This window comes from Bradysia coprophila, assembly GCF_014529535.1.
Source record: "Bradysia coprophila strain Holo2 chromosome IV unlocalized genomic scaffold, BU_Bcop_v1 contig_84, whole genome shotgun sequence".
NCBI lineage: Eukaryota > Metazoa > Arthropoda > Insecta > Diptera > Sciaridae > Bradysia > Bradysia coprophila.
In genome coordinates this window covers 331,833-350,369 of record NW_023503376.1, presented here as the reverse complement: position 1 = coordinate 350,369, position 18,537 = coordinate 331,833, and the positions used below count along the sequence as shown (strand labels likewise).

The following is an 18,537-nucleotide window of genomic DNA, read 5'->3' as shown; positions in this document are numbered from 1 at the left end:
CATATTATAAACATTTAATTCGGTGACGAATGCGGTTTCGTTTTGTCTCTTTTATCCGAGCCACACAGAGAGTTAGAAATATAGAAAAAAAAATGTTTTTGCTTTTTGCAAAATTGTCAACATAATGTGGTATATCAGGTAATGTTTCCACTAAACAGATTTCAGTTGCGATGATGTTGTCGAGTGATTAAGATAAATTTATCGATTGGAGTGAAAAGTTTTTGATTTCAAATTAAAATCTAGCTGGTTAAGATAAAAGCAAAACGGTGGCATATATACGCGAAGAGACAAACAAAATTAAACCGAACTAATGCAGTGATACCGTGCGCGATATACAAATATTTTGTTTGAGAAATTGTGTTAAGATATCCACAAGACTTGATATATTAGCAGCTGGTTGTTGATGAATACAATGACGGAGTACAAAATAACTGGTGGATTAAAACTGTTTGTTTATTATGTCTTTGTCGGCAGTGTTGTGATCTTGACAAATTTCACTTTAACTGGTAAGTGTTCAGTTGTAACGAGTAGAAAATAAACAACAAAAAATTTCTTCGAGATTATTTTCGCAATAATTTTCATTTTTTATTTGAAGAAAATAATTTTTGTCGAAACAATAAAAAATCGGGATTGTAATTGCATGGATGTGGATTGTAGATTCTTCGGTACCTATTGTTAGTGGAAAATTTTGAAACCTCATTTCTGTTTCCATTTTAAATTGAAATTGATGTGTTTATGGGCACAGTTTTCGAAGAATTTAATTTATTGTGTTAGACCTTCGTCGGGACTGTATTAAACATTTTATTCAAAAGATTATGCCCCTTGAAATGGTTCATTTTGACAACGAATCCATGATCTGATTTTATGAAATAGCGAGTGATCAATCGAAGTACAACAATAAAAAAAACGATTATCCCACACATCCCATCCACATGCATTTATTTGGTCTTTTATCCCTACACTCAACAAAAATTACTTAGAAACTTTTTCACGTTTTAACTGTTCTGCAACCCACAATTACACGTCTTGCCGTCGCCTGTAACACGAGTCAATAGGGAACGTCGGTTTTGTTGAACGAAAAATCCAAACTAAACGCAAACATAAACGGAGACGGCAATTTGACCGATCCACTGAAAAAACGTTGAATTAAACTGCTCAGTAGTCTCGTAAAATAGTGAACGTCAGATTGTTCAAACATAAACGAAATGTCAAACACAAACGGAAACACAAACGATTTTTCTTTGGCAAAGCCACATTGTCCCAGAAAAGAATTGTTTGTGTGGGACGTTCAGTTTATGTTCAAACAATCTGACGTTCCCTAATAATTATTTTTTTCATTTTGTCAAATGTATGCCGAGCGATAAGACTTTCAAGTTACCAAAAGTTATACAAAAAATTTGTCACTTCACTTTTTCAAACGCTTATCGCTCGGCTTAAGTTAGTCCAATTGAAAAAAGAATAGGTTTTACCGGACTCCTGGGAATCCCAGGCTGGGATCAATCATTTCAACCCTTTCCGTTTGTGTTTTCGTTTGGATTTTTCGCTCAAAAAAATGTGCCGTTCCCTAATGTATGCGTGTATTGTAAAAAAGTGTGCATGATATGTCAGAGAGATGCTAACAGATGGCGTTGCTTCCACCTCAACGGGTAGAGTGTACATCTGACTAAATACGGAAAAAATTGAACAATATAAGTCAATATAACCACACAATAGTTATAGATCAAAATTTTGACCACTGGCGATGCGATCGTATGCCAAATTTTGTGTGCTAACTAACTAACAGCAAACTTCACGAAACGGGGTAATAATTGTATCCTTTGTTGCGGAAGCGAATAAACTGAAAATCTATATACGTTTGCAGCAGTGGATTATGTGGGTTGGTAGTGTGTGGAAACTAACCAAAGGGAAGCAGAGTTTCTAAGCTAATTTCGGTTATTGTATTTATTATTTATGCTGAAGGACATCATTTTTATCCATATTTATCGTTGTTTGTTATTCGGATTTGGCTCATATTTACCCCAATGATCAATGCAACAATTGTTGTTAAACCCTCGTATTTTATCGAAAGTCGTAGAATAATATGTTGATGGCATAATGGGCTCCAAAAATTAATGTACGTTATAGAGTAGGGATTAATAATTTGCAATAATAAAATGTTATTTCAAGAGCATTACATACAAACATAACGGTCACACTGTAAGTGCGCTTCAGAATTTGAATTGTGGGTAGAAGAACAGTGGAAGAACAAAATGAATTGAAAAATAGATTTCAAAGACTGAAGATGGTTAGACCACGCTAACCTCTGACAGCCACTGTATCCGGAGGTCGAAACAGCATTTTATCTCCACTTTCGCTTCACGCGATCCATGAGAAAGGGAAGAGTAATTATGCTCTGTTTGTTTGTTTTGGTGTTTGTTCTGCATATTAGATACCGCCACCCCTGGAATTAGTATGTTTTCCAGGTAAAATAAAGTTTTGTACAACATACACAGGATTTCTTTCGTTACGACAGGATTCAAGCATTCTTGGTGTGAGTTAAGACTCCTGTATTGTACATGCATGTATCAAAGATTGGAAGCCTTTTGACGTTTGACCCGTGTCGAACTTTTCGGAAGAAGGCAAATGAATGGGAGCGTAAACGTCTGTACGTTTGTATTCATATCCATCTGATACATTTTAAGTAAAAAAACATTTTTCATTGCGCTAAAACCAGCCACAATCTAAATAGTTAAATGCAGGAACGGAACGTGTCATATTAGCGAATTATAAGAAAAAGGAACTTTATTGATTTAGCTCTGTATAAAATAGGTTGACGATGTTAACGGAAGTTTTGTTTGTCTTTACATGTCGTAAAAGGACGTATACTATGATTCGAGTGTGCGAGATTCCCCGACACCAGAGCTTATTCATTAGCCCCGTACGAAGTACAAAGGGGCTTATAGGATTACGATGCCGTGTGTAATTGATGGGTATCGAAGCAGACGGTAAGGGCAAAGTGTTTGCCTATGTTCATAGATGACGAATCTGCAATAAAAATTTTGTCTGTCCGTCTGTCCGTCTGTCACGTCGATATCTTGAGTAAATCAAATCCGATTTCAAAAATTTGTTTTTTCCCTGAAAGATAGTCGAAATAGTGAGGCTAATTTCGAAGATGGGCATATTCGGGTCGGCCCTTCGTGAGTTAGGGCCACCTAAGTGATTTGAGGTCTTTTGGTGATATTTATGGCAAAATAAACGATGGAAATATAAATGACACGGCAAATGATAGGTATTGTCAATACCAATCCAGGAAAAAAAGTTTTTTAAAATCGGGTGAGTGGACCGTGAGTAAGGGCCTTAGAAGTGAAAAGCTACTAGGGCCCTATGTGTATTTTACATAGAACTCGAGTAAATTTCATCCGTTTTTCGTAATTTTTGTTTCATTTGAAAGATAATCGAACACCGAATAGAATGTTGTTGAAAAAAAAATTAAATTTGGGTCCTTGGACTAAGGCCGCTACTAGGGCCCTATGTGTATTTTACATATAACTCGAGCAAATTTCATTCGTTTTTCGTAATTTTTGTGTCATTTGGAAGGTAATCAAAGGCCGAATAGAATGTTGTTGAAAAAAAATTAAATTTGGGTCCTTGGCCTAAGGCCGCTACTAGGGCCCTATGTGTATTTCACATATAACTCGAGTAAATTTCATTCGTTTTTCGTAATTTTTGTTTCATTTGGAAGGTAATCAAAGGCCGAATAGAATGTTGTTGAAAAAAAATTAAATTTGGGTCCTTGGCCTAAGGCCGCTACTAGGGCCCTATGTGTATTTCACATATAACTCGAGTAAATTTCATTCGTTTTTCGTAATTTTTGTTTCATTTGGAAGGTTATCAAAGGCCGAATAGAATGTTGTTGAAAAAAAATTAAATTTGGGTCCTTGGCCTAAGGCCGCTACTAGGGCCCTATGTGTATTTCACATATAACTCGAGTAAATTTCATTCGTTTTTCGTAATTTTTGTTTCATTTGGAAGGTAATCAAAGGCCGAATAGAATGTTGTTGAAAAAAAAATTAAATTTGGGTCCTTGGCCTAAGGCCGCTACTAGGGCCCTATGTGTATTTCACATATAACTCGAGCAAATTTCATCCGTTTTTCGTAATTTTTGTTTCATTTGGGAGGTAATCAAAGGCCGAATAGAATGTAGTTGAAAAAAAAATTAAATTTGGGTCCTCGGATTGAGGCCGATACTAGGCCCTTCAAAAAATAAAATTTTAGGGCGATTTGAAATTTTTGTTTCATTTGAAAGGAACGTCGTACGGGGCTTCGTAATTGCGCTATGCGCAATTTGTAAGATGTACACATTCCATAATAATTTTACTTTAACTACATTAACCGGCGCAATAGGCTTACGGTCAAAGTAGGGTGACAGACGCACTAGGGTCACGTACGCAATAGATATACGGGTTTGTACGGGGCTCAGTCGCAGCAAACGCTCCGACTGTTCTGATGGCTCGTTTTTTTTATATTCCCTAATGTGACATGTTCCTTTTCTGCATTTATCTATTCAAATAGCAGAACAAGTATTAGGTAAAAGTTTCCCGTCTCACTTACATAAGATCTCAGATCTTATCAATTTGAAAGTATTTTTTTGTAATTTTCTGAATTTTTGAGTAAATAAAATTTCCTGAAATATGTCTTGCCACCTAGTCATCCAATACAACACATGCATAACTATTGCATTAAATACAACTAACAAGTTACGGCAACTCACATTAATCGACAACATTCGAAAATCTTAATCTTTACGTACTTTGAGAATAAGAAAAAACCATTCATTGTGCTTCATAGTACACTTGGCATGATTATATGCAGAGTATGCAATCCCCAATTCAAAGCCACCTTTCGAAAGATGGTAAAATTCATTAGAAATCTCATTGAACTAACTAGTCATCCGGTTACACATCGTCCTACTATCAAAGATGTTTACGCTAACGTTTTGAGCACTTAATTGAATAAAATCAAGTTCAATAACGAGTGATAAACAAAAGTATAATAAAACGAGACCGCATTTTCTACACTGAAACATTGTTTGTGCAGTGAATGCATAGTGCGGTTGAAAATTGGTTTTTAGCACAGGTACCACGGTATATATATGAAAATGAATGATGTGAATTTTCATGAGAAACCCAAACGAATTCCTAATTTTCAATTATTCCCATGGCTGTTCATCAAAATCATTTTTCACGAGATTATTATGTTTTCGATTAAGCGAAAGAGAAACTTGTTTCACTTGTTTTTTTCTATGTATTACTTCAGCGGTCGTCTAAGATTATTATTTTTTCCATGAACTTTTGCATAAATTAATTAAAAACACTCTCAAATCGTTAAATACATCCAGCATTTCGACTGCTTGCGCTTTGATTTACGTACCATCATTAGTACCTTTGAACATCATTATTTACAGAGAAGCCATTAAAAATGAGAAATGAACGAGGAACTTGCGGCCGCTTCAAAATGTAAACTTTTAGTTAACCTGAACTTCCAAATATGCAATTCCTACTTGTCAAATCGTTTGGTGACTCAGTGACAATATACCAACTGTTCGAAACAATACAACTGTCACTGACGAGTGTTTCCACTGCACAGAAATGAAACATCAAAGAGGTCAATTAAATTAAAGTCGATCGAGTAGGCTCAGAAAGTTGTTTAAATAGAGCTGCTGTACGAACAATTAGATCAGAATAAACTGGAACGTTAAACGGGCAACAGCCCTAAGCAATGTGTGTATGTCTCAACGGTAGTCTAAGACAGCGGTTACTGCCACTGCAAGTACAGGTAAACAAATTTTGCTACAAACAACACCGGACAACCGGCAATCAAAGAGAAAACAAGCAGTAAAATTCTCAACACCAACAGTACCAAAAGTAACGACAAGAATAATTATTAATTAATGATTTATGCTACTCCCTCCTTCCGATATCGACTGCTTGTGAATATTTGACTTACCAAAAATTTACTCTACGGATTTAAAAATATCTGGGGATAAGTGACACTTTCGACGTAAAGAAGTTGAAAATTACTGTATCCTACTTAACAGTGTCATGATCTTTAAAAAATTTAAAAGGAAGGGATTAACGTGGGCCAGTAAGTATGGTGTCTATGGTTTTACCACTACAACGCGTATCTTGAAATTAAAATAGCAGGTTTTGGGGATTAAATAGCGTATCTTAATCCCTCGAGGTTCTTTTCTCTGTAACAAGGGTTAAAATAAACTCCCACGGGATAAAGAACGAAATGGATGTGTGAAGACTCTCGGGTTTCCACCCGGACTCTAATTTTTAAGTACATGCACGCACATCTTCTACATAACATTTATCATTTCAGATATATAAAAATGCCTCCGTAGTAGATGTCGGCATATCTTCAAAATCTAAATCTACCAGTTCGAAATGTAATGAGGGAATTGAATTTTAATTCTAAAAAAGATTCGATCGCAAACTGTTAATCTCTAAAAGATTTAAATTTAAGCCCAATCTATTTGCCAATCAATCATTTCAAACTGCGCCACCTGTTATTATCAACGAAGTAAAGCAAAGTTTGCACATATGTGATGTGTTAAAATTTCATTTCGACTATGATTCGCTAGACTTATTCGTGTACAAATCGGTGTAGTGTTCCTAGAGCATTGTATCGCGTACCACTGTTGCCATGGCCCGATGAGAAATGGTATTTTTGAACTGCATATTAATGCAAAACGTCGAAAGACGTATTTAAACTTTCTCTCAGAACATTGGTCGAATGCCTTCTGATGAACGAAGTATTATTGCAGATGCTATTCGCCGCCCGTCTGATCAATGAAGTGTTATTGCAGATGCTATTCGCCCTCTCGTGCTAATAGAAGAACTATTATTGTTGATGCTATTCGCACCAGACTGACACAAAATACAAATTTTAACAAACTTTGCGACTTATAATGTATCACCTAGAGGGATTCTTTTGAAAATCCACCTATCAAAATCGGACCCATTTCGTCTGGGATGGATTTATACATGGTTTGAAAGGTCTTTGTCAGTAGACCTCAAAACAGGCCTCACACAGTCTCGAGCCACACCTGGTTGCTGGTGGAAGATCTCCGAAGTTGGAAAAATAGTGTTTTTTATCCGAATTTTTTGGCCGTTATAAATGATCATTCCAAGTGAGAGTGGGCTCGTTGGAAAGCTGAGCTTAAGTACTTTCGGGTCATGCCTAGTTTGATTAGATTCATTGAAATATGTTTGCAGAAATCTGCAAGAATTTTTTTTTCAAAATCTGTGAGAACTTTAGACAGGTCTGGGCTGGTACTGATGACGCTTAATGTGAGCCTAACATGCTAGTTGTAACATACATTGTCTAAGCTTTCCGTTGATACCTCATTTGTAGTGCTGGTGATTGCTGACATAACAGAATTTTATGCTAGTACAACCGCTACTCGTAAATCTCGCCAGCAATCACCAGCACTGCATATGAGGTATCAATAAAAAGCTTAGACAATGTATGTTACGACTAGCATCTTTGGTTCACATTAAGCGTCATCAGTACCAGCCCAGACCTGTCTAAAATTCACACAGATTTTGAAAAAAAATTCTTGCAAATTTTTGCAAACATATATCAATGAATCTAATCAAACTATGCATGACCCGAAAGTACTTAAGCTCAGCTTTCCAACGAGCCCACTCTCACTTGGAATGATCATTTATAACGGCCTAAAGTTTCGGATAAAAAACATAGCTAACGCCGACCCGTACGAAACACCTATTCGTATCAAAAGCCTTTAATGTGAAACTCTTCATTTCTCTTACTTCATATTCTTCTCTCCTGAAAAACTATTCTCCCTTTAAAATCACTTACATTATCCACTCTTTGCCTTGTTATCATATACAATTAAATTGCCGGAGGCAATATAGACAGCCCCGTACGAAGACAAATTTCATAAATTCCTATTTAAACAGCTATATACCGCTATATTTACCTATATTTCACTGTAAATAAACATTTCACAGATGAATATGCTATTATATAGCTCTATATGCCTGTATATAGCTCAATATAGCTGTATATAGGTATATATAGATGTCCGTATATGGAATCCCTGAAACCCCACACACATAACAAATTATTTCCATGTTAACAGAAACTCTCTAAGTACCATTTTTCCCAAGATATATCACTTTTACTAAAATCCAATATGGCCGCCGGCAGCCATTTTGTTAGGAGACCGGAAATAGTACCGACGCTTTACATTCGTTAATACCTTTCGAACAAAAAAAAATTTATGAAATTCGGTCAAAATTTACTCGAGATATTGACAAAATACTCCACGTTCACTGTACGGCCGAGTAGCCAGATAAGAGCTCACTCCAAGAGACCTAGCTCACGCTCCGGAGAACATAATTTCATAAAATTTTTTCCCTGATTGGTACGGTCAATACCTATCTAATAAAGCTAAAACAGACGAAATATGTTCAAATGTGGCCGACCTACAAGCAAAAACTGCTTGCCGCCCTGTGCCTGTTCCACACCAAGGGGTCTAACTCACGAGTCGGTCATCCGATTTCCATAAACTTTTTTTTTGTCGATCGGTATTGTAAATACCTTTTATTTGACGTATCACTTACAAGTTTAACGTTTAAATGTCCGGAGATATCTTCGAAAAACCGTAAAGCACTTATTGGGCCACAGCTCGGGAGGGGTCGATCCAAAATCACTCATCTTCGAACTTAGCCTGTCTTTTGACATTACCAAACGGGAAAAAAAAGAATTTTCAAAATCGGATGAGTTTTACTCAAGTTATCGTGCAGACAGACAGACGGACATTTTTTTTTTCGCGGATTTGGCATCTCTAGACAACCACAATAGGTTTCCCCTTACTCAGGGAGTCCAATTCGACGTGTTACAAACGTATGCGTAAACCTATAAGACCCCAGTACTTCGTACGGGTCTAAACACTATTTTTCCAACTTCGGAGATCTTCCACCAGCAACCAGGCGTAGCTCGAGACTGTGTGAGGCCTGTTTTGAGGTCTACTGGCAAAGACCTTTCAAACCACGTATATATCCATCCCAGACGAAATGGGTCCGATTTTGATAGGTGGATTTTCAAAAGAATCTCTCTGATTTATCACATCGAGGTATTTGTATAAGGAAACATAAAAGGTTTTTAACTCCTAAAAATCTCCTAAAATTTAAGTCTAACAACCTAATAAAAAACTCCTAAAATAAATGGAAAAGCGTGGGAGTTCTATTAAATGAAAATATGTGACGACAAACACGTTAATCAAGAAACTATTTTGGATACTATGAACACTATCATTTTGTGATTGGATGTGAAAAAACTAATTAATTAATCAGCCAGCTCGCTTTTAATATTAAAAATCTGCCAATGTTCAATCCATTTTAATTAATGAATAAATAATGTCCAGCAGAATCTCTGCTCGTAATCTACATTATTATATGCAAGCGAATTATTTCGACAATATACCCAGCCAACACCATTTTAAATTGGTTCACTAATTCATTTTCGTTTTTTTTTTTTCAAATTTATTTTCAGTCGACTGTGAAAATTTGGTAAAACGAAGCTTAAAGGATAGTGTCAAATGTTTGGAAGGTGCAAAATTCTATCGCAATCCAGACCGACCGACCAACAAAATCTGGACAAATTCCGAATGCTCAAAGTACTATCTGTGCTTGGATGGCGAAGTATTCGAGTTTAAGTGTTCCGTTGGATTACTGTTCGATGTGTCTCGACAAATATGTGATTTCAAGCAGAATGTTGATAATTGTGATGTCACGGCTGGTGAGTTTTGTAAATTGTAATGTAATAATAAATGGATCTTTTTCATGTGGGATTTACCGATACGGTAATAAACTGCACTTTTCGCTGTTGGTTTGTGATGCTCTGAATTCTATCTCTGTTATTGTTATTTACCATTTGTAAATCATACAAAATGACAAATGAACAACGTTCGTTCTTTCTACCTTCAATGTTTCGAAATAAATTATCTGCACTGAATCCTATAGGACTTGTACGTACATGTACCATGGTATTCTTCGGATGAGATTGTTACGAGTTTTTCCAGTGTTGCAGTGTGTGTAATGCATAATAATTGTGTTGTCAAAAAGGAAATTCTTTGTTTGGTTGGACTGGCATGAGTGGCATAGGGGTTAATGCCGTTTCAAACTCAGTTTCAACATGTTTAACATTGCCAGTTTATCACTTTTATCGATTTTTCCCCCCACCCCCTTTGGGGTGTTTGCGTTTACACACTCTGTCCTGCGGAACCAATTTTATGCAAAAACCGTTTATTTTTAATTGCGCACTATTAGCTTTCAAGTGTTGCATGTTGCATATTTTATGTTTGCATTAAATGCCTGTAGGCGATTTAAAAACGATACGTCAACGCTGACATGGAAATGAAGTGTAACTTTTGCACCTCAACCGAAAAAAAACCCATAACTTTGCAACTGTAATTGATTTATCTGCGTTCGGATGATACACAAATTGTGGCAATGAATGTTTATCACCTGTTCGTTTAAGCGACTGCACAAGTCATTACTGAAATCAGTGACTACAGTAGCGTCCATGCAGGTTACCAGCGAATAAGGGTGTTGGGGAATCTCGCGCCGTGCGAGATTCCTACTCTAGAGTGGTAATTTCGCGCCCATACATTTTTTGAATTTTTGAAAACGGATGCGAGGTGTTGGAATTCGGTGCGAATTTGATTTGTGATGGTTTTAGGCAAAGTAAAAGTTGGAAATGGGTGCGAACTCGATTTGGAGCATGTACAAATAAACTGAAAGTTGGAAATGGGTGCGAACTCGATTTGGAGCATGTACAAAGGAACTGAAAGTTGGAAATGGGTGCGAACTCGATTTAGAGCATGTACAAAGAACCTGCTTTTACGAAATGCTAACAAAGACTTAGTGAATTTTCCTTTTACGAAATTGAGTTTGCACCCATTTCCAACTTTCAGCTCCTATAAAAATGCTCTAAATCGAGTTCGCACCCACTTCCAACTTTCGGTTCCTTCAAAAATACTCGAAATCGAGTTCGGACCCATTTCCAACTTTCAGTTCCTTTAAAAGTGCTCTAAATCGAGTTCGCACCCACTTCCAACTTTCGGTTCCTTCAAAAATACTCGAAATCGAGTTCGCACCCATTTCCAACTTTTACTTTGCCTAAAACCATCATAAATCAAATTCGCACCGAATTCCAACAACACCAAAATTTCAAAAAATGTATGGGCGCGAAATTACCACTCTAGAGTAGGAATTTCGCGCGGCGCGAGATTCCATTTTTCACTATTTTGACGATTGAATCTATTACTTCGTTTGTTAAAGTCTTCGGTTTAGTCTTCAAAATTGACCAGTTAGCCTTTCAATTGTGGACTTTGCGGTTGGGAGAGAATCAACACGTATTTCGGGAGTGTTGCCCTTTCAACGTTCGTATTTATTCTGCTGCTTTTTCTCTAACGAAGTTTCCCTCAGAAAGATCTATTTTTGGTTACAACAGCTCACTTTAATTCGGCGTTCCATCAAGTGGTCTTTCACTTCTTTTGTTGTACTTCATGATCGCCATGTAAAAGAACAGTACTCGGAGCTCAAACACATTTTACCACATCGTCTAAATCTCATACCGCATAATTATGATCTAGACATTACACGAGTGTGCACAACTGACAATAACATAAATTCGCAATGAAACGGCTGTAAAGTGTAGTGCACTCCAGCAACCCACAGTAAATTACGAAATTTTACCCATAAATCCATGCCATGGAATATCACATCACATTTGTCAACAAGCGATGCAAATGTAAAAGCAATAACTTCCTCATGGTATTGTTTAGTGTATCGCATTAAAACCGAAAATCGGAATAGGAAAAACACTGTAAATTCACCTGGCAAAAAGTAATAACCTCATTTTTGATATAGCGGCGCTTATTACATTGCGTTCGGCACAGACTGACTCGGTTCCACTTCATCATACGCTTTAGCATTATGTATTTAATAGATTTTTGTTTGGATTATCGAACCAGCGTTTGTTATTGTTTCGTTTTATTCATTGCAGCGTGGTTTTTGTTCAGCGTATCCATTGGATCACTTACCTAGAAAAGAGTTGATGTAATGATCTGTTTGGCAAATAGGTATGCTGTTGCCAACGAATTTCCATTTTTGCATTATGCAATATCTGTATCTCTGTTATGAGGTGAAGACTTAACATTTTACGCATAATTAAATGCTATTGAGAACATTTATTCGATCCACCACCGCTTTCTTGTTGGTGCACACACACAAAAAGATGCATCGAAATCTATTCTGCGGGAACGTAATTACCTTTTCTTTGGCGTGCGTTTTTTTTTACCTACTTTACATGTGATTATTATCTCTTGCCATATAGTTTCTGTGGAAGCGATTTTATTATTCAATTTTAATTGAAACTTTTAATCATTTAAATTGAATATTATCATCTCTTCGAGGCATTATAATGTTCCGAAATGGAAAATGCCGTCTTATGCGAGAAGAAGAGAGAAAATTCCATTTTTAATTCAATTTTGAACACAATTTATGTCTTACAATATACAACACATAATTATACAAAGTTTCTTCTCCGGCGTCGTCGTCGTATTCGAGTTATATTGTATTCTCTGACTCAAGTCAAAGCGCATTAGGTGTTCAATAGAAATCAGAACAGATATGAATGGTAGATTGTTTCAATTTTACTGTTTGTTCATTGTGTGGATGAAAATGGTTAAATACCTGCAACTAAGCACTAGAAAAGAAAAAAAACATTAACGGACCGTCGCGACGGCGCTGCTTCATTTTTTTTTTAAATACTTAAAAGTGGGAGAGTACCTTCGACTTCAGGATTACTAAATTTGACACTTTGAGTCATTTTGCCATTTTGCTACATTATACAATACAAAACATAGCTAACGCCGACCCGTACGAAACACCTATTCGTATCAAAAGCCTTTAATGTGAAACTCTTCATTTCTCTTACTTCATTTTCTTCTCTGCTGAAAAACTATTCTCCCTTTAAAATCACTTACATTATCCACTCTTTGCCTTGTTATCATATACAAATAAATTGCCGGAGGCAATATAGACAGCCCCGTACGAAGTCAAATTTCATAAATTCCTATTTAAACAGCTATATACCGCTATATTTACCTATATTTCACTATAAATAAACATTTCACAGAGGAATATATGCTATTATATAGCTCTATATGCCTGTATATAGCTCAATATAGCTGTATATAGCCATATATGGAATCCCTGAAACCCCTCACACTTAACACATTATTTCCATATTAACAGAAACTCTCTAAGCATCATTTTTCCCACTTTATATCGTTTTACTAAAATCCAATATGGCCGCCGGCAGCCATTTTGTTAGGAAACCGAAAATAGTACCGACGCTTTACATTCATTAATACCTTTCAAACAAAAAAAAATTCATGAAATTCGGTCAAAATTTACTCGAGATATTGACAAAATACTCCACGTTCACTGTACGGCCGAGTAGCCAGATAAGAGCTCACTCCAAGAGACCTAGCTCACGCTCCGGAGAACATAATTTCATAAACTTTTTTTTCCCTGATTGGTACGGTCAATACCTATCTAATAAAGCTAAAACAGACGAAATATGTTCAAATGTGGCCGACCTACAAGCAAAAACTGCTTGCCGCCCTGTGCCTGTTCCACACCAAGGGGTCTAACTCACGAGTCGGTCATCCGATTTCCATAAACTTTTTTTTTGTCGATCGGAATTGTAAATACCTTTTATTTGACGTATCACTTACAAGTTAACCGTTTAAATGTCCGAAGATATCTTCGAAAAACCGTAAAGCACTTATTGGGCCACAGCTCGGGAGGGGTCGATCCAAAATCACTCATCTTCGAACTTAGCCTGTCTTTTGACATTACCAAACGGGAAAAAAAAGAATTTTCAAAATCGGATGCGTTTTACTCAAGTTATCGTGCAGACAGACAGACGGACAGACAGACAGACATTTTTTTTTCGCGGATTTGGCATCTCTAGACAACCACCTTAGGTTTCCCCTTACTCAGGGAGTCCAATTCGACGTGTTACAAACGTATGCGTAAACCTATAAGACCCCAGTACTTCGTACGGGTCTAAAAACATTTGTTCTACGACTTTTAGATTTTTAGATAACGAGGGTAGTAGAAAATCCAAATTGGTGCCAAATTGAAGGTATTGGTGCCAAATGGCGAATGAAATTTCAAAATTAAATTTTTGATAAAAGACCTGTCGTGCCACACAAATCAAATTTTCGAAATTTCAACTTGTCTGGTGCGACAGGCCTTTCAATAAAAATTTAATTTTAAAATTTCATTCGCCATTTGGCACCCATACCTTCAATTTGGCACCAATTTGGATGTTCTACGATGTGAGATGGCCAAGATACACACTAGGTCTACCCTCGTTACGGCCCAAATCTAAAAGTCGTAGAACAAACGAGAACAAATGTTTTTAGGTCTTTTCTCTTTTAGAAAAAACCCTATTGTGGACACTTCATCTGTCACAAATCAAAAATGGCGATAGCAACAGATTCAAAATTGCAATGCTACTATGAGCAAATCAACACCAGGCAAATAATAATTATTTGTTATCTGATAACCGATCTCTCATAGTTGGCATTGCAATTCGAAAATTTGGTAGTTGGTAGCTAACTACCAATATTATAATTGACTACCAAACGTAATTTTCGGCAGAGATGTTCACTATTCAAAAGCTGCGCACCAACTGACGAAATTATTCTGCCTGCTTGCCTATTTAAAGCTTGAATTTTTGGTAGTTGACTACCAAAATGGTAATTGACTAACATGCTGAAAGAGAGTTGGTAGAGATGTTAACTGTTTCAAAACTCCACACCGACTGATGAAATTATTGAGGCTGCTTGCCTATTTATAATTCGATAATTTGGTAGTTGACTACCAAATTGGTAGTTGACTACCAAATTGGTAGTTGACTACCAAATTGGTAGTTGACTACCAAATTGGTAGTTGACTACCAAATTGGTAGTTGACTACCAAATTGGTAGTTGACTACTAAATTGGTAGTTGGCTACCAAATTGTTAGTTGACTACCAAATTGGTAGATGACTACCGAATTGGTAGTTGAATACTAAATATTCGTAGTTGACTACGAAACTGATAAAAAGTTGGTGGAGATGTTTACTGATATCCACTGATGAAACTATTCTTCCAGCTTGCCTATTTATAACTCATGTATTTGGTAGTTGGTAGCTACAGAATTGAGAATTGAGAGAAAGAAAAAAAAATTCACTTCAAAAAGTGTTCTCGAGTTATCAAAGATTTAACACTACTTGCACCGCTGAAAAAGTGGGCATCGTTTATGGACACTACCCAAACATGATAGGGACTATTTTCCCAAATTTTCTTTATATTTTTCCATACAGTGGACGTCAGTCAAATTGAGTCAAGAGTGTCAGCAAGTATCAGCTGTTTTGCTTGTATGAGTGGACCATCTGAAAAACAACTGAAGCAAATTCGTGTCTAAATTTCACTGACGTCCACTGTACTGTCACAATTATTTATTTTGGAAAATCAGCGAAAATTTGTGAAAAATATAGGAAAATATTTCCCAAAAATAGTAACTCCTTTTCGGTCTGCATGAAGTAAGAATTTATAGAAAAGTTCCAAAATCAAATTATCTTTAAAACAATCGAAATTAACAACTTTACCGACTGTAATTCCAGAGGAACGAGTTCCAAAACCACTGCTAGAATCAGCCCAATGTGCCGAAAGTAGTCAACTTGGATGTGGTGACGGTACGTGCCTGCCAAACGAATACTTCTGTGATGGTTCTGTAGACTGTCCGGATGGTTCGGATGAAGGTTGGTGTGACGTTGATAACGATCCGAATGCTGCTGAGGGCTGCGATATGTCACTGTGTACTCTGCCTGAATGTTTCTGCTCGAAAGACGGAACGTTGATACCGGGACGCCTTGAACCGAGCCAAGTTCCACAGATGATTCTGCTGACATTTGATGATGCAATCAATTTCGAGAATTGGGATCTGTACACGACGAAGGTCTTTACGCCGAACAGAAAGAATCCGAACGGATGTCCCATCAAAGCCACATTTTATGTATCACATCAGTATACCAACTATGCTCAAGTGCAGAAGATGTGGAACGACGGCCATGAAATCGGTAAGTGTGTTGAGAACGTAAGAATCGCCCAATTTAACTCTGCTCATTAATGCTTTTTCATTTACAGCGATCCATTCAATAACGTAAGCACCTTGCACTTATGGCCTCTTGTTTGCTTAGCATTCTAATAAAATTGACTTTATTCGCAGCCATCGAGGACCGGAAGAGTGGTGGTCTAAAAACGCTACTATCGAAGACTGGTTCGACGAAATGGTTGGCCAGGCAAATATAATTAACAAATTCGGAAACGTTCGTATGGAAGACCTGCGTGGTATGCGGGTTCCATTTTTACGGGTCGGTTGGAATCGTCAATTCCTGATGATGAAAGAATTCGGATTTGTGTATGATTCCTCGATGGTGGCTCCGTTCTCCAATCCTCCGTTGTGGCCGTATACGCTAGACTACAAGATGCCGCACACATGCACTGGAAATAATCAAAACTGTCCGTCTCGAAGCTATCCGGGCATATGGGAAATGGTGATGAACCAGCTCGAAGCGGGCGAATATAATTGTGGAATGGTGGACAGTTGTCCGCCACATTTGAACGGCGAAGATGTGTACAGAATGTTAACTCACAATTTCAAACGGCATTACCTGACGAATCGAGCTCCATTCGGCTTGTTCTTCCACTCGACGTGGTTTAAAAAGCAGGAGTACATGGACGCTTTCACGCGATTCATGGACGATATGGGCAAACTGCCCGATGTTTACTTTGTGACCAAATACCAGGCGATCCAGTGGATCCGGAATCCGACGACAAGCAATCAAATGAATCAATTCGAGCCGTGGAATTGCAAAGGAAAGTCGTTGGAAGCGAACGAATTGGCGTGTAATCTACCAAACACATGTAAACTGCACAGTAGAGTGTTGCAACAAGATCGCTACTTGTACACCTGCAACGAATGTCCGGCTCAGTATCCATGGATACGAAATGAATTCGGTTTAGATTAGCTGTACAATTAGATAGTTAGAATGGGACGCTGCTGTAGTTGCTGAGGCCGTTTAAAGTGCTGATTGATATGACTGTTGTTATGTTTTTAATAAAATTGAGTTTGAAGAAGCGCTTGGGTTTTGAGTAAAGCATTCTTCTAGGTCTGAAAGAGCCAATGCAAGGAACGGAGTATGTAGACAATCTTGCGGAGAAACAATTGCCAAATTCGAATACCTTATTTGCCTCGACATTACGTCAAATTTTTCCAAGAAATTTGAGTTCGTACGATTTTCAACCCAGATCTTGGAAGCAACGGGTTCAGCGGTTCCGAATCTATTTTTATATGTTTGTAACACTCAGTGCATTACACTGTAACTCTAGCTACCCATAGCCAATGAAAGTCTAGAACAGGTATGGTCGATCGGCGAATTCGTCTTAAACGCACTCGCATTTTATGTCAAAATAATATGAAAATGAGTGCGTTTAAGTACTAAAATCAAATTTTTGTGTCCTCCGGGCGGACAATAGACCATACCTGTTTTACACTTTCATTGCACATAGCGACCGAATTCAAATTTTTCTTTTGTTCAACTGTCACACTTGACAGTAGAAGAAAAATGTGGACTCGGTCCCATTCGAGTCACTGTGTGTAGCTACAGTAAATCTCCCTGAAATTCAGTGTGTTCAAGTATTTTACACTTCATGTTAAGTTTATTTTATTTAATCCTTACTGACTATGGAATGGAGGATAGTTGAGGATTACTGTTTCAGGCAGGCTTCACTTTATTCAAAGCAATGAAAGTCTTCTGGATCTCAGTTCTCGAATCACCTACAACCTTTCATTGGTTTTGTTCTCCTTCGATCGTAAATCGCAGCTATTCCGCTTTCAAATCCGACTGAGCTACATCCTTCCATCTCGCTTTGCAGTGACCATCGGGATTTGAATTTGTTCGAGGCGCACACGTTCCTCGTTCTGTTCTCTCACATGACGGAGGCGTCTTAGTTTTTGATAAACTCGACTACGTCGTCGTAAAGGTGACACAGGTTATTATTGAATCTTCTTGGCCGATTGTCTACCACTTTTCCTGCTAGCAAAATCATCTCTCCATCTAGTTTTATCCTTGCACCAAGTGCACCCGATCCATATGCTACAACTGATCGTGCTATCGATATGTGTACGATCACCACTTAAGGTTGCGCTTGAGTGTGTTTGACCGAAAAAGCTTTTGAAGACTGTAGCAACTACTGTTACAGCTGACACTAAGCTATCGAAAATCTCGAAGGAATTTCCGTTCACCACCGTCGGTGTATCATCAGACAATGAAGTACTTGGCTTTTTTTTCGCTCGCCTCAGTGCCGTATCTAGATGGGGCGCAGGGGGGGGCGGCGC

At 37.5% G+C, this 18,537-nt stretch overlaps 1 protein-coding gene across 1 annotated transcript; it reads left to right on the top strand.

Moving 5' to 3' along the window:
* Positions 1–28: 28 nt before the first annotated feature.
* On the top strand, positions 29–17,276 carry LOC119072673 (chitin deacetylase 1). The gene is made up of 5 exons (XM_037177948.1): positions 29–506; positions 9,565–9,810; positions 15,761–16,216; positions 16,284–16,299; positions 16,366–17,276. Exons 1-5 carry the CDS (start codon positions 404–406, stop codon positions 17,165–17,167), a joined length of 1,623 nt encoding a protein of 540 aa, XP_037033843.1. The 5' UTR covers positions 29–403; the 3' UTR covers positions 17,168–17,276.
* Positions 17,277–18,537: the final 1,261 nt, after the last annotated feature.